Here is a 24,607-nt window from a genome sequence, read left to right as displayed (position 1 = left end):
GTTGGATAAAGGTAATGGTTTTACAGGGGGGGAGAGAGATTTATAGTGATACTGCAGGACTTTGCAAATGCTTTTGATAGGATACCACATGGAATTCTAATTAATAAATTCCACCACATAGGGATGAATGTAAAGTTGGTGAAGTAGATAAGAAGGTGGTTGATGGGGAGATAAGACTAGTTTATTCAGGAGTAGAATGCAGTAGAACGCCTGTGAACAGCGGTGTTGTACATTAACAAAATAGGAAAGGATCTGAGAGGAACTATTCAGTTGATTGATAATGATTCAAAAATGGAGTAGAGCAATAGTTAATAAAGATAGTGTTAAAATTTTGCAGTGTTATTTGGATGGACTGTCAGTTTGAGAAAAAGAGAATGGATGGCATTTTAATGTGGCAAAGTGTAAGGTTATATATTTTGGAGCAAAAAGATTACAGGCTATGTACCACATTGATGGAACTGTACTCCCAGAAATTGATGAAGCCAGGGATTTGAGGGTGTTAGTGGATAAGGAGTTAATCTATAGGGCATATTGCAAAAGTGGCTAAATTATCTCATCTGATTACTTGGTTACTGAAGAATACCCTGATAAGCAGAGACAAGCAGGTTATTATACCTCTTTATAGAACCTTAGTAAACACCTCGTCTGGACTACTGTGTGCAAATCTGGTCACTTGGGTTTCTTGGGGGATAACGAGTAGGTGGAAAGGATCAAGATGGTAACAGGTCTGTGGAATGAACCTGTATGAGGACAGGTTGGTCGAGTAATTAGCGTGTCCACTCTCGAATCTCACCATGGGCATGGATGTTTGTGATTGTCTTACAAACTATGTGTGGAAAGGGAATCTGCAACCCTACCACTTATAATCTAACAGAAGACTTCACTCGCAAAACCATGTGAGGTATGGGAGTGACCGTACAGCATCTACGGACGGCAAATGTGGAAATGAGGACAGGTTGAAGATTTGCAGACTACAGAGATTGGTGGACAGACAGAAAAGGGGTAATGCGATTGAGACATTGAAATTACTGAATGATTTTTACAAGATTAATACAGAGGAAATTTTTTCATAATAGGTCTGGTTGTGGGATAAGAGATTGGTGGCCATCCTTGGAAACTGAGGAAGAGTGTAGTTATCAGGTGTGTCAGGACTCGATTTTTTGCTTAGAGAGTGGTAAATGAGTGGAATAGGTTGCGAAAGTCTTTTGTGGGTTGAGTTCAAAGTAAAGTGTGATAGATACTGGCAAATGTTGGATGGTGCTTGGCATGATGGTTAGGGCCTCTTTGATAAATCTAAGTACTTCATGGAGTTGCACATAATAAAAAAAAAATGGTATGCAGTATTATTATTATTACGGGCTACTCCAAAGAGTCCTTAGACTCATCGAGGGAGGCTCTGAACATCATATCAAGAACTATCCAATATTTGCACAGTATCTATCATACTTTGCTTTGAACTCATTCACCAGTCTCCAAGCAAAACACCTGGTTCTAACACTCTTGCTAAGTACACTTTTACTCAGTTTACATGGATGGCCTCTAGTTCTTGAACGACCAGAATGAAACAAGAACAATCTGTACTAAAAAATTTCCTCTGAATTAATCTTGTACAAACCCCCTTATTAATTTGTATCTTGATCATATCGCTCCTTTTCCTGCCTATTTGTAACCCTGCCAGTTTCTGTAAGCCACAAATCTTGAACCTGTTCTTGTAAGAGTCATTCCATAGACCTGCTACCATCTTGGTCACTAGCCCTTGGTGATGAGGAGAAAGTGGAGAGGATGCTCCCAAGTCTCTGGCTTCATCAATTTCCTGGAGTACAATTCCACCAATGTGGTATACGGTTGCTAATTTTTCTCTCCCAAAATGCACAACTTTGCCACATTAAACTGATATCCATTCTCCTTTGCTCGGTCTACCAATCTATCCAAATCATGCTGCAAAATTTTGACATAATCTCTCAAACTACTATTCTGCTACTATCACCAACTATGGCTCTACCAAACTTTGCATCATTGGCAAATAACTAAATAGGTTTTCTCAGCTCGTTTTCTGTAATGTTATGTACATATTAAACAGTAGCGGCTAGAACAGAACCCTGCAGCATGCTACTAGTCACATGTCTTCTTTTGGACTCTACCCTTGAATCAACTACTCTCTATCTCTCCATCAACCATCCTCTTATCCATCTCACCAACCATATATCCATCCCCATGTGCTGCAGTTTACTGATTAGAATTCCATGTGGTATCCTGTCAAAAGCCTTGGCAAAGTCCAGCAGTATCACTGTAAATCCATTACCTTTATGCAACTGAGCTGTCACTGTATTATAAAAACATGATCAAGTTACTGAGGCATGATCTACCCTATGGCTGGTTGAGTTTCTACTTGCAGAAATTGCACATAAATGGATTTAGTATACTTGCTCAGAGAAGCTGTCTTTTGATGAAAGAGTGAATATAAATAGTTAGGAAAAGATGTTATCATTTTTACTAAAATAAAGAGTCAGAAGGCTTCAGTTCGGTGATGCAAAAATATATAAATCGAGTGGATATTAAATCCACCATTATTTCAAAGCCAAATGTAAAAACTATGAAAGTTTACAAAATTTGACCAGAGAGCTTGCAGGAATACTCGCTGGCATTTACGAGTTGCCTTAGCATGAACCTTATAGAAAACATGATCACTTGCTTAAGCATCCATATATTCACCTTCTATTGGTCCATTTTGAAAGATGTGTTATGGTGTTTGCATGAGAGCTTAGACTGCGTTAAGGTGAGTAATTGTTATGGCAGAAGAAGAGAATGGGAGGGATGACTCCGATAATGGTAGTTTTTACAGGAAAGAAAAGTGATGTCTGCAGTGGTGGGGAAGAATTTAGCTGAGGAATATTAGGCAGTCTTCTTATTTGAATAGGTCAAATATTGCTTATTCATTTATTCATTAGATATTGCAGACATCAGGAATAAAGCACGTAGTTCTTCATTGGTAATTACAAGAAGTGATGGAAAATTATTGGCATTAGTGACACCTGGTTAACATAACATTGTATTTCTTACTGGAATACAAATAAAAAGAACAATGTTTACAATGCATGTTTCATAATTTTCATTAATTCAGAATAATTTGTACACATTAAAACTGAACTTTTCAACTCTTGGTTGTTTATCTTTCATGGCACAAAGTATATAAAAATGTCTTCATAAAATTTTTTCACTTGAACTTTTACACTTACAAAAGTTTGATATACATTCCTACATTTATGTTTAAGAGGATTTAAAAAAAAAAAAAAAAAAAAGATAACTGTCTAAAATTGTTATGATATAAATTAAAAGTAGTGATGCTATCTTGTTTATTGTGTGATTTTGGTATTAAAAAAATAACAAATCTAAGTGAATTTGACTGCTTTCCTAATCCTCTGTATCCATTTCAGAAGTATTTAATTTAATATTTAATAAGTAACAAATCTTATTACCATTACTAATAGTAATAACTCTTACCTCTATGGAGTGACAGACTATCTTGTTTGATGAAATGTAGATTTGTGACTGTAGATACATTCACAACAATTAAAGAACCTCCTCCTCACTCCTCTACTCACACCCTCCTTATACAGTTTCCAGGGAGTGTCTTTTGTTCTGCTCTCCCATTCTATGAAAAATCTCTTCCATGTAAACCTGATAACAACCCCTGACTAGCTTATATGTTTCAATCATATCCCCCTCCTCCTTTTCACAAAGCTTTGCAATTTACATTCTCTCATTCTGTCCTTAAAAAAAAAAAAAATCTTATAGAATCACAGTTCATTAACTTTGATGAAAAGCGCTACACTTTTGTTGAAACAAGTCATAGCTATTCCATATGAGGGATTTCTGTGGAATAAAGTTTGTTTTCATTTTTATTCTTTATTTCAGTTTTAATGAATAAACTTCAGTATTTTTTCATTTAAATTTTTCACATCAGAGTGTAATTTACAGTTGTGTTTATTTTAATATACACTGCTTAGAAAGAAGTCAATTGACATCCTCATGGGCAAGGTGCATTGTGTCATGCCACATAATGAGTGCCGTGTTTGTAGCCAGTATACATTATGGGAATACAATGTTCCCAAGTCTGTGTCTGGGTGAAATGGCTGTGAGAAGGGAACTGACGAAGTATGAAAGAGGCATTGTGATATGATGCCATGTTGCAGGCCTATCTGTTTGAGAAATTTTTGACAAATTGAGCCATCTGAGGTCCACAATTGGTGATACCATACTGAGATGGAAGAGCAGGGAGTCAACTGCAAGTGCTACCTGTAGTGGATGACCCACCAAATGTCACCGTAGGATGCTACAAAGGATAATATATAAAAACAGCCATTTTTCAGCCAACATATTGAATGTGGAGTTTTGGACATTGATGGGAAAACAGATTTGTACAAAAACATTCAGATCCAAGTCTCACAACATGGATTTCTGTGGTGGGGCTGCAATATGCAAGCATCACATTACCCAAACTGACATTACAGCATTGTCCTCAGTGGTGCAAAGATCTTGTACAGTGGGATGTGGAAGCTTGAAATACTTCCACATCCCACTGTACAAGTGTTATGGAATGATGAATCATGTTACACTCTCTAATGAGCAGATGGATGTGGCATCTCTTACTAGAATGCATGACACCAGTTATAAAATAAAATTTGGAGGTGGCAGTGTGATGGTATGGTCCTGATTTTCGTGGTTTGTCCTTGGACCTCTATGTTTCCACAAACATTGAACTTTGAGAGGTATTTGACATTCTGGATGATGCAATTGCTTCTCACTTTGTGGCATTTCTATGGAATTGTCCATTGTCCTTTCAGAAAGACAATGCATCATGTCTTAAGGCTGCTGCTGTAATTGTGTGATTTGTGGACATGAGAGAGACTAAGACTGCATTATTAGAACCAAGAAAAGAGTCTCTAAAAGAAGTCGGCTCTTTATTACACTGAATTATTATTTATTTTTGTATGAATCCTGTACATGCCAGTTTGTAGAACCTATAGTATATTAATATCATTGTGGGCAATGTACACCTTTACACCACTTTATGTAGCCAGGAATTGACTGACATAATACTGTTGTAGATGAAGCAGCAGATTTAGTGGATGGAGTGTCATTCAAATGACATCTACTCTTGGTTAGAAAGATCGATGTTTCTCAGATCCATCAAGGATCTGAGAAACTTCATTTGATATTTTTTTGTCAAGGTTAAGATATTATCAGACAGCAATAAAAAGTTTTTTACTTTTACCCTTTTGCAAACAGCTGCTTTTCAAGCAGCTGTTTGCAAAAGGGTAAAACAGTTGAGACATTTCATGCTGATGGCATTGGCTACCTTAGTAGACATTCTAAATATCTAAATAAAAGTTACTTGTGTTGAGTCTAATATCTGCTTATTCCTAAACTAGGATAAGACTCACTTGCAACTTGTATCAAGAACCATTCGCATTTCTACCTGGTAAAGTTACTGGGTCAAAACAATCCATTCTCATCATTGAACATATTTTATTTTCTGAGAAGTAGGTTATTTAGCAAATCTGTATTACAGATTTTAATAATATTTTATGAATAATATATAGTATACAGTTCTAGAACATTTTTTTAAATAGACACTGCTTTTTACTTTATTTTTGATATAGTGCCAGCCATGGGATCAAGGAGCTGATTTAGACAAACTTATTCAAGAAATGCAATCTTTTTATTCATCAGAGGTATAATTTCTCTCAATCTGTATTTTTAATTATTTGCATAACATGTTCATCAGCATTTGATTTTATTTCACTAATACTGATAATACTAATTGAAGAACATAATTAATGCTATATAAAAGGTTAGCCTAGAAGATATGAAAAAATAATATAAATATAATTAATATAAATAACACTAAATAATAAATTGAAATTTTTGTTTTGCCTTGAAATAAAAATAAACTAGTAATTAATTTTGATTTGCTGATTCAAATATGAGCTAAAGTTGCACATTCACCTTCTAGTTTTTCAGGAATCAAAATTATGCATTAATGTACAAACTGAATTTCATATATGTTGGTTCTTTAACTTGATATGCAGTAGTTAGAATATACAAAGTTTGAAGTCACCTGCTTGAAACTGGTATCAACAGAGCTCAATAAATCAGCAGTAACAGCTTTTAACAAATTTTTAAAAAAAAAATTGTGCTTTTTTTTAAATATTATTTAATATGCTAAATATTTAATATTTTAAATCACATGAGTGTATTTAAAACTCGTGAAATGAGTGATTTTTATCTGCTTTATAGCATTGCTTTCTTAGAATAATGAGATTTTTTATAGTATAGTACTTTTAATTTTCATATTATAGCATCTGTTACATATCCTGTAATAGTGATGGGTTACTGTAATATTAAAGTAGTACTATAAAAATGGCAACAAAACCTTCAAGAACAATAGAGCAGCAACAGTGAGGAATGCTAGTGAAATTGTGAACAAGGAAGCTGGCCTCCAAATGTATAGGATCTTGCCATTTCAAAAACCAGTGAGGATATCGAATATTAATTAACCATGGAAATATCTACACTAAAATAAATTATTAGATAGACAGTGAGGGTATTGGAAAAGTCAAAAGGTTATTAGTGAGGCATCAGAAGGACATGAAATAATAAGTTATTACATAATGATAATCAGGTAGGTAAAATAAATTATAAAAAGGAGGATAATATATGGCATGTTATAAAATATTATATGCAATTGATGACCATGTTGCTGCTTAGTGCAACATGGTCACCAATTTCTGAGTGCTAAAATCAGAAAGCTAACTAATACAGTTGAAAAGCAGAGAAGAAAATTATAAGAGATGGTAGTTCTGGTAGAAACAATTTTTCTGGTGATAACTACAGTATGAGACAGGATGTCAAAAGATTGCTGGAAGAAGAAGAGTGAGAAAGTGGAAATATATTTCCTCAATATGAAAACGCTTAAGAAGGGCTACGATGGCAAATATTTTAATATATAGGGTGCTGCTTAGAAAGTATAGTTGTGAGTTTTTGTGTATGTGGGGTGAGTTTGAAACAAGCGAGGATTTATATGAGGAATGGCCTACACCGTAATGTATCTGACAACAGGAGCCGGAGAAATAATTTCTTGGTATGAGACCTAATACGTTTAGTCAAGTCTAGATGATGATGAGGGTTGAGAGTTTGTGCATGAGAGTGACGTAATTTTTGTAACTATACTAACGATATGAATATACTTAGTAATAGAGGTGAATATGATGAAAAGATGAAACTTATTATGTCTATACACAAATGCCAGGAGTATAAAGAACAAAACAGTTTGTGGCCTTTAGCAGCATTTTCCAAAGAAAAGGCACTGCTAGCATGCGAAGACAGATGCAATGAGTGACTCCAGCTGTTAAAAAAGGAAGTATTAGTAATAAGGAAAGGTACTAATGTGTTTATTTCATGACAATATTGGTTTTTAAGTTTGTGTTATTCAAACTGATGATTTTTTTGTATCATTGTGTGGTATTTAGTAAGAATTTTACAATCTCAGTATTGTCTCCAGATGTAGCAACTATATTTAGCATGGTGGCAGTTTTCGTACTAGTATATAGTTCCCCCCACTATTTAAAGACTATGTTATTCGTGACCTAGTTGAGGATATTGTAGCTTGCTACACATGAGATATGTTTGCATCCCGTTGTTTAAGAATTTGGCAGTTGTGTGACAGGAATGTGTAAATGTGCATAAAATGCAGGCAGTGGAGGGTGCTGACAAGAAGAGTGAAGAAGGGTGAAAGTGTGGAAGGGATGATAGTAATGGTTGGGACGAATGACTGAGAGGTAGTGTGAATCATGTAGTGGGAGATTTGAAGTTGATGTTAGAGATAGCGAGCAAAAATGTGTCTGAGGAAAGATAGTGAGCAGATTGCCCTGCTATGGTAATATGGAGTGGAGGAAAAGAGCCATGATGACAAATGAGATGATAGCAAGAATGTGCAGGAAAAGGGATCTGGAATATGTGGATGCATGGGGTACATTTGAGGATTGAAGGAAGCTATATGCAAGAGATGGATTGTATTTGAATGCAGAAGAGTGCAGGCATTTGGAGAGACTGATGTTTTCTGGGCAAGTGAGAGCATCAGAAAAAGGAAACCAGACTTGTGCAGGTGAAATGTTGCATGAATAGCCTCATGTGGGAATAATGTCTTGAGAAATGAGGTGATTGTAGTACCCTATATTACAGAGCCAGGTGGAATATAAGGGGAGTAATAATGGCTATAAAAATACTGGCAGTACACTGGTTTTTCTATGTACAAATGCTAGGAAGCATTAAGAATAAAGGGAATGAATTTGTGGCATTGATTGACTCAGTTTCTCCTCAGTTGGTATCAGTGAAATATGATTAACTGAGGAGGATATTCTAACAGGGATAGAAATCAAAGGGTATAGCATATTCTGCAGGATAGGGAGGATGAAAAGAGATGAATTTTGCTCTCTCATTGTGGAGAATCTCAGTGGAAATAACACTAATGGCTTTGAGAGTATATGATTCAAGATGAATGTTTATAAGTCAAGATATTTAGTGGTATGGTGCTACAGACTAGGAAATATAGATGGTGATGAGCAGGAAATGTGCATGCAAAGTATTTTGGCAAGTGCAAAAAAAGCAATCATTATGGAAGACTTCAACTATAGTGATATAAATTGGCAGAGGAAAGAGCATGCAGTAATAAGGGAACTGAATTTTTGGATTTCATCAGCCGGACAAAAGGCAACATGTGGTGGAGGGAACATGAGCATCTTGAGTCCTGGATTTTTCATAGCATCAGAGGATCTGATTATGACTGAGATAACATACTTGCCTTCCATTGGTGAGAATAACCATGTAGTCTGTACTTGGAGTTTGAATAAACTTGGGGAAGTATCAAAACAGAAGGAAGTTATATGGAATTATAAGGCAGGTGACTATCATAGACTTAGAAACCACCTTGCAACAGTACAACGGATGAGAGGATTTAAAGAAAGAGGGGTTGTTAGTGCATGGGAGATACTTAAGAAGAAATTGTTGACAGTAGTGACAAATTGTATACCTCAAGTGAAGAAGATAAAGCAATTTGGAGTCAAATGGATGACAAAAGGAATAAAAGGGGAATTGCAAAAAAAAAAAAAAAAAAAAAAAAAGAGAGAGATTGATTACAGAAGGCATATAAGGAGAGAGTTGGAAACAGATGCATGAGGAATTTAATCAGGCTAGGAAAGTGACTAGTGTTGTAAGAAGAGAAAAATTAGAATACGAGAGGATACTGCCACTGCAATCCAAGGAGAATCCCAAGGAGTTTTTCTGCCATGTGGGGAGTTGGAGGGAAAACGATGGTGGATGGATTATCTTGCTGGATGGAAATGGGAATCCGGTGACCAAAGCAGATGAGATAGTCGAGGTATTTAATGATCCCTTTATTAGAGTATTCCATCCTGGTCTGCAGGCTTTATTCCTAGGAGAATGAGTAGTAAAGTATTAGAAGTGAATGAAGAGGATGTATTTAGAGTAAATATGCTAAATGTCAATAAGGCATGGTGATTAGATAGAATTTCATTATGTGTTATGGAACTGACTGTGCTGTTAACTTGGATGTTTATTATTTATTTAATATTACCGGCATCTCCATGGAGTCAGTAGACTCATTGCGGGAGACCCTAACTAGCAAAACAATATCTATCATATCTTCTTGAATTCATTTACAGATGAAGAATTCACAACTAGCAATGAATTCCACTCATTCACTACCCTCCAGGCGAAAAACCTCGTTCTCACACCCTTGTTAACCACACTTTTCTTTAATTTCCAGGGATGACCTCTTGTTCTTCCATCATTATCACATAGCTGAAACATTCCCCCTGCATCAATCTTATAAAAACATTTTAGTAATTTAAATGTCTCTATCATATCTCCTCTTCTCCACCTATCAACCAACCTCTGCAATCCACAAGCTCTCAATCTATTAATGTAGGTAGCATTTTTTACATCACTCACCAATCTAGTCACTCTCCTCTGAACCCTCTCCACAACCTCCTCATCTTCAAGGAATCCAGGCGACCAGACCTGAGCACAGTAATCCAAATGTGGAAGTATCAATGCTTTATAATGAGGAATAATAACCTCTTTATCTCTGGATGTTAGTGTGTTCCTCAATAACCACGTAATCCTATGTGTAATCTTGGACACCTTAGCAATGTGTCCCCTGAACTTCATCTCCCTATCCACCAACACCCCTAAGTCTCTAGCCTCATCAATCTCTTGGAGTACTGTTCCATCAATGTTGTACACAGCCGGTAATCTTTTAATCCCAAAATTCATAGCCTTACACTTTTTCACGTTGAACTGACATCCATTACCCTTTGCCTATTTTGCCAGCTTATTTAAATCATCTTGCAAATTCTCACTTGATTTTTTATTGTGCTACTCAACTTTACATCATCAGCAAACAACTGAATATCTCCCCTCAAGCCATTTCCTATATCATTAATTATAAATTAAACAATGGCCCAAGCACAGAGCCCTGAGGCACACCACTGGACACTGCTCTTCCATACACCACCTTCTGGTATCTCTCCCTGAGCCATTCTCCTATCCATATCACCAGTTTAGTATCCATTCCCATCTGCTCCAATTTGCATAACAGTGTTCCATGGGGTATCCTGTGAAAAACCTTAGCAAAATCCAGTAGTACCACTGTGTAGCCATTTCCTTTGTCCAACTCAGATGTCATTCTATTATAAAAAGTTAATAGATTGCTAAGTCAGGTTTTTGTTAAACCTTTAACAAAACCATGTTGGCCCCTATAGAGTATCATATCCTGATCCACCCATTCTTGAATTTTGTCTTTAACCAACTTTTCCAATACTTTTACCACCACTCCTGAGATGGTGATTATTCTGTAATTAACTACCGCAGTTTTAGAGCCATCTTTATGCAAAGGAACTACTTTGCCTTCCTTCCACTCCCTAGGGACCATACCAGAGTTCAAACTTAAGTTAAATAACCAAGTAAGAGGCGTTGACAATTCTTTTGCACATTCACGCAACACCCGAGCTGATATTCCATCTAAACCAACAGCAGCGTTTGCATTTAAATTTTGCAATATATTAAATACCTCTGATTTCTTAACTTCAATTCTCACATTAGTTATTGCTATAGGTACAGAGATATCCTCACTTCGGTGATAGACTTTTGAAAAGTGATCATTCAGTAACTACTCTTACATCTGAATTTGTCACCTCAATACCATCTGCACCCACTAAAGTTATCCTTCCGAAATCATTTTTCCTTTTACTTGCCACATAGCGGAAGAACTCTTTGAGATTACCTTTGATCTCAATGGCTAAGGTCTTCTCATAATCTGATTTAGCTTTTCTTACTATGCTGGTAACCTTCTTAGCTTGAGCCTTGTACTGCTCATGAGTGTACTGATCTCCTTTCTCCTTGTACATTCTCCGTAACATTTTCTTTTTTTTGCAGATTAAGCTTGATACTACTGTTCATCCATCTAATGCCTACCTTGTTTGTCTTCCTGACCATGGGGACACAATCTGACCTCAGATACCTGCTGATTTTATCCCATGCACTGCTAACATCTTTCCCCTGCAATATGTTCTGCCATGGAATGGTTGCAAGCTCACTCCGAAGCTTGTTATAATTGTCTAACCTGTAGTTTTGTATATACCCCTACTTAACAGAAAAATCCACAGATTTTGCAACTTCCCAAGTCAATACCACATGATCGCTCCCACCAGTTGGAGGTAACGAGGACACTTTACTTACGCATATATCCTCTGAACCAGTGACCAGGTCCATCACTCTCACACCACATGTCCCTTCAGTTATGTGCTGTTTCAAGTAATTATCTCGCAGATATATGAACTCCATTTCCTTTTTGCCACATGACATTTCCTCCTTCCAGTTGATATCACTATAATTAAAATCCCTCATAATGATCACTAAACCTGTACTCGTTGCACTAATTTGCTGATGCATGAATTCAATACCCCCCCCGTACCCCTGGCCTATAGTAGCAGCCAACTGTATATTTGGTTGCGTTGGTCACTATTTCACACCAGACCACCTCAAATGAACTCTCATTCACATGTCTATCCTCTTGATATTACTACTTTCTTTGGCTGCAACAGATCAGCTATCATCAAGTACTCCTCTCCCTGTTCTATCTTCTCTATCCTTTCTGAAAATACTGTACTCATCACATTCAATTCCAGTGACCACATCTTCTGCTGACAGCCAAGTTTCACTAATGCCTACAACTTTTGGTGAGATTGCACTGACTAATGCCAAAAATTCTTCTCTCTTATTTTGAATGCTTCTTGCATTGGTATACAAAAATTTCCCTTTAGTTTTTGTACCACATTAGAACTGATATACATGTCACTAATTTCAGTAGTCCAATGCAGATTTTTATCCCCTCTATTCTGCAATTTATTCTGCGAATAAATGTTTAATGAAAGTCTTGCAATGAGGTAATTTCCTGGAGAGTTGGAGGATAAGATAGTACCATTGCATAAGGGTGGTGATAGAACGGAGATATCAAACTATACACCTATTTGTAGTTTGGATTTAGAAGAAATTGATAAGAACAGAATTGGGCAGATGAGGGTAATAGTATTCATACTTTAACAAATCTAGCATAGATTTGTTAAAGGATGCTCTTGTTTTAGTAACTTGGTTACATTTTACAGTAGAGTAACAAGAGCATGGATGAAGGTAAGGCATCCACTGTCTTTTTTGATTTTTGAAAAGGATCTACATGACAAGTTGATTTTTAAGTTGCATCATATGGGTTTGGATATCAGGTTAGTGGATTAGTGATTTGCTCTCTGATAGATATCGGAGAGTTGTATATGAGGGAGCAGTATCAAGGAATAGGAAGGTACAATCTGCCTCCCACTAATGAGACCTCAATAAAGGTCGAAACCGGTCTGGGTAGTGGCCCTTCCCTTAATGCATAGCATTATACATGTCTGCAAGGAGATGTGCTTTGCATGGTGGGAGATACTGAGACAAAGAGTGATGAGAGCTTGGTCCCCCTTGCCTCGGTCCTGAAGATGTTTTCACATGCAAACTTTGTTTGCTCACACTTGGATAAAGGATTAAACTAAATGTATTACAAGTGGAGTTCCATGGGATTCAGTCCTGGGATAATTGCTGTTCAATCCTTATGTCAATGAAATTGTCACAGGACTACAAGGAGATGATCAGTTGTTTGCAGGTAATGTGAATTTTGGGAGGGTTATTAGTAATAGTGCTAATGTTTTGAATCTTCAAGAGGATTTGAATAAGCTGGAGGGGGTGGGAAAAGACATGACGATATCAGTTTAATGCAACTAAATTTAAGGTTTTAAAATTTGGAATCCATGGATGGGATGCTTCATACTCACTTGGTGGAGTTTATACTGAGAGAAGTGGAAGAAGCAAGGGATCTTCGGGTGATTTTGTAGAGATTTAAAGTTCCAAGGACATATTGCAAAGGCTGTGAAGACATCTCAGAGAATTGTTGCAATCATAAGGAGGTTGGCCAGAAGAGATAAGTATGGTGATCCCATTATACAAAGCTTTGATCTGATCACATCTGGATTTCTTTGCTCATATCTGATCACTGGAATTTGAAGGAGGATGAAGTAACCTTGGAGATGGTGCACAGATGGATAACAAAAACAATATCAGGTATAATGGTGATTACGAGGATAGATTGAGAGCATGTGGACTGCAGAGTTTGGTGAACAGAAGGCAAAGGGGGAGGAAATGTGATCAAGACATTTAAGCTGTTGAGAGATTATCATATTAATACTGAGGAGAAGGGGTGCTTAAGGGTCAAAGCTGTATAACTGAGAGGAGACCTCCACATAGCCTTAAAGGAATGCAGAGAACCGTCCAGGGCTTCTGACCTAATGTCAAATCCTCACCTTCTCGCGGTACACCCTGTTGGGTATCTACTTGGATACTGAACGAACGAGGATGGGCTGGCAATTTGGGATTTAACTGACCCAATTGTATTCTTATTGGTTAAACCAAAATAAAAAAATGATGGTACAACATGACAAAATTTCATGCCGGCTGTGTGAACAGCGAAAAGTCAGCTACTGGAACGAATCCTAAAACACACCCCAACTCAACATCCCCAGAGTTAAAGATCGGTACTATCAACATAAGAAGCCTGCATGGCAAAGAAATGGAGCTAGCTGAGGAATTAGATAAGTACCAGATCGACATAATAGGGGTGACTGAAACAAAAAAAGACCAAAACTGGTGAGATCTTTCTGAGCAATAAATACAAAATGTTATATTCAGGAAATAACAATCAAGGAAAAGGAGTAGCCATAGTATTCAACACAAAATACGAGGCTAATCTTCTTGAATGGCAGTCAGTCTCAAGTAGAGTAATGTGGGCAAATATGAGAATGGGGAACTGGACAATGAGACTTATTTGTCCCTATGGTCCCACAGAAGGTTCTACTAAGGTAGAAGTGGAGGAATTTTTTGAGGCTTTAGAAAAAGCAACTGACACAATGAAAAAGGAAAAGTTGGTCCTTGTTGGGGATCTAAATAGCAGAGTAGGAAATGATTGTGAGGCATACAAAAATATTTTGGGAAAATTTGGAGAAAAGAGCAAAGCTAATAATAATGGCAAATATCTGTTGGATTTCTGCTTAGAACATGGACTGGTTATTACTAACACCATGTTCCAACATAAAAATGTGCACAAATTCACATGGAGAGAAGAGACAAGGAATAAGAAAAGTCTCATTGAATATGTTATTGTTGATAGTGATGTTTTTTACCTGGTGCAGGACACCAGAGTGTACAGAGGATTTGAAATTGGAAGTGATCACTATTTAGTCTTGAGCAGGATAAAATTGAATTTCATATTGAAAAGATTGAAATGTAAGAAAGTCTTAAAGCGAATAAAAGTTGAGCAGCTCTCAGATGTGAACTGTAGACTAAAATACACAAAGATTATTGAAGAGAAAATGAAAGAGTTTGAGAACAGTAATCAAACCTTGGAGATTCATTGGCAAACTCTGAAGAAAACATTGATTGAGTCTGCCAGAGAGGCATGTGGTAAGGTTGTCTGCAAGGATAAAAAAAATCAGAACTCCCTGGTGGACACAGGAAGTTAAAGAGGCAGTGAAGGAAAATAAGAAAGCATATCAAAAGTTCCCGTCAAATAAGTCAGCTTGTGCTCTTAGAGAATACAGAGACAAATGCAAGAATGCTAAACACTGTGTAAAACTAGCTAAACAAAAGTCATGGGAGGACTTTGTCAAGAATATAGAAAATAAATATCAAGAAGGTGGCAAAATATTCTGGAGGTTGTTGAAAAAGCTTAGGAATGGAGGAAAGATTGCTGTAAAAGGAGTTAGAGATGATAAAGGTGACATGAAAACTGGAGAAAAAGATATCCCTGAAGTTTGGAGTAATTACTTTGAAAAACTGCTAAATGAAACAAGCAGTGATGACAGCACAGTGGTAAAAAACACTGACTAGGCATGCAGGAATCCATATCCATACTTGAAGTAGAAAAAGCCATCAAGGGCTTGAAATGTGGAAAGGCAGCTGGAGTAGATGATATTCGACCAGAAATGCTGAAGTATGGTGGTATAAGAGTCTTACAGTGGCTGCACTGCATAGTTCAGAAAGCCTGGATGATTGGAGTAGAACTCCCGATGATTGGAGTAGAGCTCTCATAGTACCCATATATATAAAAAGGGAAATAAAACTGAATGTGAGAATTACAGAGGTATTTCCCTACTGAGTGTTCCTGGCAAGATCTATGCAAGTATACTTGAGAAATGGTTGAGAAGAATTGTGGAAGAAAAGCTTGGTGAAGAACAAGCTGGATTCAGGCCAAAAAGAGGCTGTCAGGATCACATCTTCACTTTACGACAAATAGTCGAAAAAGCATTGGAATATAAAGATCTGTATATAAGTTTTGTCGATTTGGAAAAGGCATATGACAAGGTGCCAAGAAAGAAGCTATTCAATACGCTACAGTTATATGGTGTCAATGGGGCATTATATCAAGCAATACTTAGTCTTTATTTGAGTTGTAAGTCAGCAGTAAGAACTGAAGGATGTACAGGAAGATGGTTTAATGTTAAATCTGGTGTGAGACAAGGATGTACATTATCCCCTCTGTTATTCATTATCCATATGGATCACATTATGAAGGAAAGTGGTATTAAACATGATATCAAAATTGGAGATGTTAATGTCAGCTCTTTGCTTTAGGCAGATGATGTTATACTTCTAAATAAATTCGCTACAAGTCTGCAAGATTCTCTGACTAAATTGAATAGCTGTTGTAATAGATATGGTATGAAGGTCAGCAATAAAAAGACAAAGACAATGAAAATAGGCAGAATCATTGAAAATGTTAACTGTGTTGTGAATGGCGAACCTGTGGTGGAACAATTTTTACTGAAGATGGTAAATTAAATATAGAAATAGACAACAGAATCAGCAAAGCTGGTATGGTGGGAAGTCAATTGAATAAATTCATATGGAATAAGAGAGAAATTAGTCAGAACACTAAATTAGCTGTTTACAAGACAGTGTTCAAACCAGTTTTAACTTATGGATCTGAGAGCTGTGTGAGAAGTAAAACACTTGACCAAAGACTAGAGACTGCAGGTATGAGAATCCTGAGAAAGATTATAGGCGTGAACAGATGGCATCAATGGCAATATCATATTAAAAACGAGGATATTAGGAAAGAACTTGACATTGTCAGCATCCAGGAATGCGGTATGGTCACTATAACAAAATGGGTGAAGAAAAATTAGCAAAACAAAGGTTCTTTGTCAGGTTGGCAGCGAAATGACCCAGAGGAAGACCAAGATATAGGTGGATTGATACGGTACAACGTGCCTTAGACGATAGAAATATAAGATCTGATAATGTTGGAGTCTTGACAAGTAACAGAGTGATTTGGAGAAATATTGTAGATAGGAAATTAGTAATGATGTAATTTTTTTCATGTAGTACTATCATATCCTGTACACCCCCTTGAGGGTACATAGTAGGAATTTGATGATGATACTGAGGAGATTTTTCATATGGTAGAACAAGGGACCATCGCTAGAAGTTGCAAAAGGAGATTGTGAGTAAAAGCATAAGTAGTTTTTTGTATGGAGAGTTGTAGGAGCATGGAATACATTGCCTGAGAAGGTGATGAATGTGCAGACTGTGGATGATTTTAAGGAGTGGTATGATAGACTTTGTGTTCACTAGTGTTGACCTCCTGTAAATGAGTCTTGTGACTCCATGGCTCTCAGAAAAATAATATCACCTAGGTACATAAAAAGGTCTTTTTTTATGTACGAGACACTTTTTTTTATAAAATTTTGATTACTTTTTTTAATTTATATTTTTTGTATATAGAGCCATACCTATTTCCATAGATATGGGTCTATTTATAATTCATTTTTTAGTAACTAAAAAACCTGAAAGAATTTTTTAAACAAAATGCATCTTTTGGTATTTATTGGATGACCAATATTGGGGCCATGTCCTAATATAGGTCATATGATGGCACTATCACATTCCATCCATATGGTTCAAACTGTTTGCATTAAAATTTCAAATGGCTCGAACCACACAGTCAGAACTCTCAGCTAAATTTCAGAATCATTCTTGTTTTAAATGTTAGCCAGCAATTGTTTAACCCCTGCATGCATGCATCTACAGATTTCTGTGCTTTTGGACCTCAAAACCAAACGAAATTTTCTCCTTGAATTAGAGCCTCATCTACAGCTAAAAATAAAAAAAATATAGACCTAATTATCAATCTAACTTCTTCCCAACTAATAATCTTGTTCATCTTGTTTAAACTTTCTTTTTACTGAGAAGTTTAAATTTCATAAATTTTGTTTCTACTCTGTGTATTGGATTCATATAGCTATAAATGTATTAAATAATTAAAAATGTTTTACATGTTTGCAATTTATTTATACTGCATGTGTTTAGAAATAAATACCGTTATAATTATTTGGGTTTAAATGAAATATTTCTCTCACATGGCCTTTGCCTGAGAGGAGGTATGCTGGTGTTACTAAAATTTTAAACGGAGTTATGCTGAAAGTTCAGGAAATACTGCCTTAGTGAATATAAAACCTGTGGTTATTGCTGTGACCTCAGGTTATTGGCATTAGTGAGACCTAGAATTTACAAGAAGATGGCAGATTGAACTGAAATTGAGTGTAAAGAATATAGTATATTTTAAAAAGAATAAAGATAGGAGAGATAGGGTGTATGTACTACTATTGATATCAGATAATTTAATTCCAGTTACAATAGAAAGTTGTGATTGCAATATTAGTAATACTTTTCTGTATAACATTAAGTATGAAGATATATGGTGTAAGGTGCAGTCTAACAAGATCAAATACTACAGAACTAGTGGCCTTCCCCCATGGGACAGCTGTTTGTGGTGGAGAGAGGGGGGGGGACTGCCAATGATGATCCTGGCCCTTTTCATTTTCCCCATATTCTTGGTTCTACTTCTCCCGTGTCTTTTTTACTGATTTTTCTTCCAGGCCACCATCACTGGGATCCAATTCCATATTGCCATGTGGTACCACCCATGAACATCTGGAAAGGGGAATCCTGGTAGTATCACTACTTTGGCTTCTGCTTCACCAAGATGGGCAATCCTGGATGGCCTGGCCAGAATCATCTGGCTAGTGGGCTTGCCTGCAAGCATCAATGATGTTGCAATAAGTCTCCTATCCCGTGATTAAGGGACAGGACTCTAGGCTTGCTGTTATGCTGGTATAGTTTCTGTGGCATACCATTCCCAAGCAAGTCATTACTTGTTGTCAGTGGATGTGCAGTGTGTGACTTCATGGTGGGTGGGGAGCTGTGTGCCAAACAAACAAAAAAAAAAAAAAAAAAAAAAAAAAGAAAAGAAAAGCTTGAATTCTTCATTTTCGAATGTTTCAGGGTCTTAACAAGGTCTGAACCGAATACTGATACATAAATACATCATTTCATAACAGAATGAGAAACAATATTTATAAATTCTGTTTATATAAATTCAAGCTTTTTTTTTTTTGTTTAGCACACAGTCAGTTTTATACAGAATTTATAAATGTATCACTGTTTCTCATCATCCATGCAACAAATGAAAAACCAATAGGAAAAATGTCACGCTTCTTCATTCAAAAGGGTTTAGAAGAACTGGCAGGATCTCTCAAAAGAGTCGAGAAACTGCATTCTACCTAGAATGCAGTTTCCTCAAGGAAACAGAAAAATGACACTCAGAAAAATTACTAAAAGCTACATCAGTAAGTGGAATACCCATTACAGTTACACGTTATAAAACACTAAACTCTTCTAGAGGAGGGATATCAAAATATGATCTCCTTGATGTTCCAGATGAGGATATAAGTTTAGAGATTAAAGGTCAGGTATGAGGTGCATCCTGATATATAGGGATGATCATCTGGTTCTGACCAGGAACAACATCCTTACAAAATTTTGTTACAGCTAAGCCTCAATTTGTAAAAGCAGGGTATTTCAACTGTCCTGTTAGTCTGTACATCCCTAATCCAATGAGATGCTTTAAATATCTGAAAATATGGATATGCCCAAAATGTCTGTTGTGGCTTACCACCCGTGCACAATGTGGTGGTAGAAGCATGATAACAGGTCTTGCTCTCTAAAGAAAACTTAAGGTGTTAACCATCAGAGAAATCATCCAGCCTGCTCCTATGCATTTCAGAGGTGCAAGGATGAAAAAGAAATTCCAAAGATTAAAAAAAAAAAAATGCCATACTAGTGTCCAAAAAGGAATTGGCCACCACCTCCTGAAACCCTCTTTTGCTGAGCAGATAGCTGTTAAGAAAATATCAACAGCAACTCAATCTTGTATGTATATTCCACCATATCTAGGCTCGAGGGAAGTATTGAGGTCACATCTAATGAGTGGTATCAGTAAAACTCATTATAGATCCAGGAATGAGCTGTTATGTTTGTATGTATATGAATACTAGAAGTATCAGAAACAAGGGAAATGAAATGATTGCGTTGACTGAGCTCGTTCACCCAACATTTGTTGGAATAAGTGAGACATAATGGATGAGGATGACATCCTGACAGGAATAGAGATTGAAGGGTATGATGTATTTCATGAAGATAGAAAGGGTAAAAAGAGAGGCGTGGAATGCTGTTGATGATAAAAAAAAAAAGAGTTGTGTCCATACAAGGTAGAGACACAAGGGGGAAAATAGTGGTAATAGTTTTGAGGCAGTATGGCATGAGATAGAGGTGAATAGAATGAAATACTTCCTTGGATGTTGACTATAGACCTATAGACTTACCTATAGACCTGATAATGTGGTGCGTAGTGACCAGGAAATGTCTAAGGAAATAGGAAAAGGGGTGATCTTAATCACCCCTTTTCCTATGGGCGATTTTAATTACAGCAATATAGATTGGGATGACGATATAGAACAAAGGAAGAAAAGAAAATGAGTGAGTTTTTGAAGGATAACTATCTCAGGGGTAGGTAACAGAAGGCAATGAGGATTGAGGGTCTTAGATTTGATTCTCCCATCGGAGGATGCTATATAAATGAGGTGTCAAATCTTCCTCCAGTTGATAAGAGTGGTTGCCAACCATATGAGGAAAGGGTATATGTGAAACTACAAGGCTAGTGAGTATGAGAAGCTCAGGAGACACCTTGCAGGTGTAGCATTGAATGAAGAGCTAGCTAGAAAGGAGATCAGTCCTGCTCGGGTGATATTCAAGAACTGTCTAGTAGAAGCAATGTCAAATTGTATTCCAAGGGTCAAAATGTTAACGTAGGTGTGAAGTGGATGAATGAAGAGATTAAACATCATACAGAGGAAAAAGACATTATAGAGTCAACATAAGATGAGTGGTAATAATTAATTTCATGAAGAATACAAAGAACAGGTAAGGAGGGTGATTCAGTTGGTAAGGGTAGCAAAAGTTGAGTATGAGCAGCAGTTAACTAATGAAGCCAAAAAAAATCATACTGAGTTCTTTCAATATATAGTCAGCAAAAAAAAAATTATGGAAGGATGATTTGGAGAAAATGGCATAAGAACAACTGTTGCAGAGGATTTAGTTGAGATATTTAATGAGCAGTTCATAAAGGTCTTTCATTCTTGTGAATGTGATATCATGGTGCTGTTGATGAGGAGAAACCGACTGTAAATGAGCAAGAGGTATATGGGGAATTAAGCAAACGTGATGTTAATAAGGCTTGATAATATATCACCATATGTTTTGAAGGAATGTGCTAGGGAGTTTACATCTGCTTTGACATATGTTTCAAAGTTCTGGAGGGAAGGGAAGATTGTGCCACTTCATAAGGGAGTGACAGAACGCAAGCATGAAATTATAGACCTATCTTCGTTGTGAGAACTAGGATCCTGAATTGGGTTGACAATAGTAGTATTATCTTTGATGGACAGCATGGATTTGCTAAAGGGTGGTCATGTTTTAGTAATCTACTTACTTCCTACGATAAGGTGATGGCTTCATTGGACAAAGGAGATGGATATACAGTAGTTAGTATGCTTAGATTTTGCAAAGGCTTTTGATAGATTAATACATGATAAGTTGACAGCCAGACTAGTGCTGATGAGTTGGATATTAGATTAGTGCACTTGATTGGAGATTGGTTATCTGATAGTTATAGGGTTTGTGTATAGGGGAGCAATATCCCAGAAGAGGAAAATCGCTAGTTATGTGCCTCACGGTTTGTTTTTGGGCCATTGCTGCTTAACGTGCATGTTAATGATATTTGGAAGAATTGAATGGGGATATTCAGTTGTTTGCAGATGATGCAAAGGTGGGATGAACTATGAGGAGTAGAGCAGAGGTTGTTATGACTTTACAAGAAGACTTGAATAGACTGAGTGAATTAGGCACTGGAATGGGAGATGCCAGTTCAATGTTGCAAAATGGAAGATTTTAAAATTTGGGAAATAAATTAGGATGTAGAATTAACGCTTATTGGGATATATTGTTGGAAGTGAAGGAAATAAGAGAACTTGGAGTGATGGTGGATAAAGATCTAAAATTTAGAGAACATATTGCAAAAATTATGAGGACAACACAATGAATTCTGAGAATGATGCAGAGGACACTGACTTTAGAAGTAAGGAGATTCTTGTTCCATTGTATAAGGTCTTGATTAAGCTACATATGGACTACTGTGCACAGATTTGATCACCTGGTTTTCAAAATGATGAAGAGATGTTGGAAAGGGTCCAGAGGCATTTGACTAAGATACTGTCTGATCTCTGTAATGTCGAATATGAGGAAAGGTGGAGTAGATGCAATTTACAGTGTAGTGGATAAGAAGAGGGGTGATATGATAGATACAAGTTATTAAGGAGAGTCATTACAGGATCATTAAAGAGTTTTTCATAAAATGGTGGGAGATCAGGGGAGAACAAGAGGTCATCCCTAAAAGCTGTATAAGGAGGGTGTGAACAAATGAGTGAGAAACCAGTTTTTTGCATTCAGAGTGGTGAATGACTGGAATGCCTTGCCTGAGAGTGTGATGTCTGCAGAGAGTTTGAATGTGTTTAAGGCAAGGTATCATGAGCTGTGTGTATGACAAAGGGGCCTCCTAGATGTTTTGATTCCATGATTGGGGGGGGGGGGGGAGTCTTAGGATAATAATAATCATAATGTTGAAGCAAATGAACTGGTGCAATCACTTACATGGAAACAGTGTCCCTTAACTTTGCCTTAAAAGTAGTCTCCTCCAGAGCATCCTATGTGACCTAGTATCTTTTCTCTGTGTCAGGAAGCTCAATATCATACCCATCAAACTGCCATGTGTATTATATCACAACTATGCAAACTTTTTTTTTTTTTTTTACATTTGGATAAATGATTACACAAGAATATAATTTCTTGACAAGTTTAATTTAATTTATAACCAAGTAACTGAACTAGTAACCAAAATAATTCTCACAGGAATGAGAGCCTTCATTCCCCACTCCACTGCAAATCCCCAGCCTGTATCCAAGCTCTGGTTCTCAAAAACATGTGCCTCTGCCATCCATGATAAATATGCAGCTTATGTTCAGTGGCTTAAATTAAAAACTGTAGCTTCTCATTCAGCTTACACAACAGCTAAAAAAAAAAAGTTATAAATGATTCCAAAGCTGACTTTGGAAGAATGAAATGTAATTAACTCGCTTCCTGTTCAACTGAAAGTCAAGCCAGTTGAGCAGGCAGTTGAGTAGGAGGCTTCTAGTACCTTGCTAAGGCTGTTGGGCATAACTTCTACCCTTCCATGTTGCCACCTGTCATGCATCCTGATGGCACTATGGTAACCTGACCCAAGGATAAGGCAGGCTCTTGGTATCAGTTTTTCCCTCCAACTCCAGCCTGGACAACCAAAGCAAATCTCCTCCCATACTTCCATTAACTGCCAACTGCACATACCTCTTCTGAACTTTCACCAAAGGGACATTAGAAAAATCCTCATTAATCTTGATACTAATAAGGCTCCTGGTCCAGATGGTATTCCTCTGGTTGTGCTCCAGAATTTACACCCGTCCTGTATCGTGTTTATAAATTTTCATATTCTACTGACATTTACCTAGCAGTCTCCCATCTGTCATTCAATTGCTTTCATCTAGTACTTTCATAAAGTAATAGAGAAAATTATCAACAACCAGCTTCTTGATTACCTGAAGGCTTATCAGTTAATTAGCAATTACCAATATGGATTCTGCTATTCTCTTTCTACAACTGACCCCCCTAGCTAATCTCATCTACCTTTGCACTCAGGCCATGGAAAGATTTGGAGAAACTCATGTTATCACTCTCGATATTTCTAAGACATTTGATTGTATCTAGCACCAAGGCTTCCTGAACAAACTGCCCTCTTATGTCCTCCCTTCTATACTCTATAATTGGATTGCCAACTTCCTGACTGGTCATTCATTGTGTATCATGGTGGATGGCTTCTCATCAGATTTCCCCATCAATGCTAGAATGCCTCAGGGTTCTGTGCTCTCACCCACACTTCCTCATTTACATAAATTACCTTGTTTATCTGACTTCAAATCTTATTTGCATTTTCGCTGATGACAGTGCTCTTCATTCCTCTTTCTCATTCGATAAACCCTGCAGTATTCTAATGTTAAATACCTCAAGATCTTCCATTACCAGTGACTTGAACACCACCTCAACATCCTGAAATGGGGTGAAGACAGTAAATTTCAATGTCAGAGAAACTCAAGCCTACCTTATTACCTTTACATTTTACTCCAATTTACTTTTTAGATTAACTTTCTCTTTTTAGGTTGACTGTCACATCCCAGTTTATCCCACCACAAACATATTACATACATAGCCTTAGCCTCTAAAAAGCTTGGTGTTCTTTTCTGTTCTAAACATTGCTTCTCCTCCTCGCAGTTCCTAACACTATCAGATCCATCCAACTTTGGAGTACTGTTCCCACATTTGATTGGAGCACCCAAGACCTCCCTAAGAATTCTTGATGATATTTAGATGAGGGCAGTCTGCTTAATAGACAATCCTT

The 24,607-nt window shown here is 36.9% G+C and overlaps 1 protein-coding gene across 4 annotated transcripts in view; it reads left to right on the top strand.

Moving 5' to 3' along the window:
* LOC150094641 (tudor domain-containing protein 7-like) overlaps nucleotides 1-24,607 on the top strand; it is a 624,604-nt gene that overhangs the window by 547,279 nt on the left and 52,718 nt on the right. For all 4 annotated transcript variants that reach the window (XM_090410991.1, XM_090410989.1, XM_090410990.1 and 1 more), the window contains exon 23: nucleotides 5,664-5,735. In XM_090410991.1, coding sequence (XP_090267117.1) covers nucleotides 5,664-5,735 — 72 coding nt within the window. The remainder of the gene's footprint in view (nucleotides 1-5,663; nucleotides 5,736-24,607) is intronic.

Source organism: Typopeltis vanoorti, chromosome 21 (assembly GCF_054136105.1).
Source record: "Typopeltis vanoorti isolate ZY-2024b chromosome 21, IOZ_Tvanoo_1.0, whole genome shotgun sequence".
In the NCBI taxonomy this organism is placed as follows: domain Eukaryota; kingdom Metazoa; phylum Arthropoda; class Arachnida; order Uropygi; family Thelyphonidae; genus Typopeltis; species Typopeltis vanoorti.
Note: the sequence above shows the minus strand (reverse complement) of the source record. Positions and strands in the feature narration are given on the sequence as shown.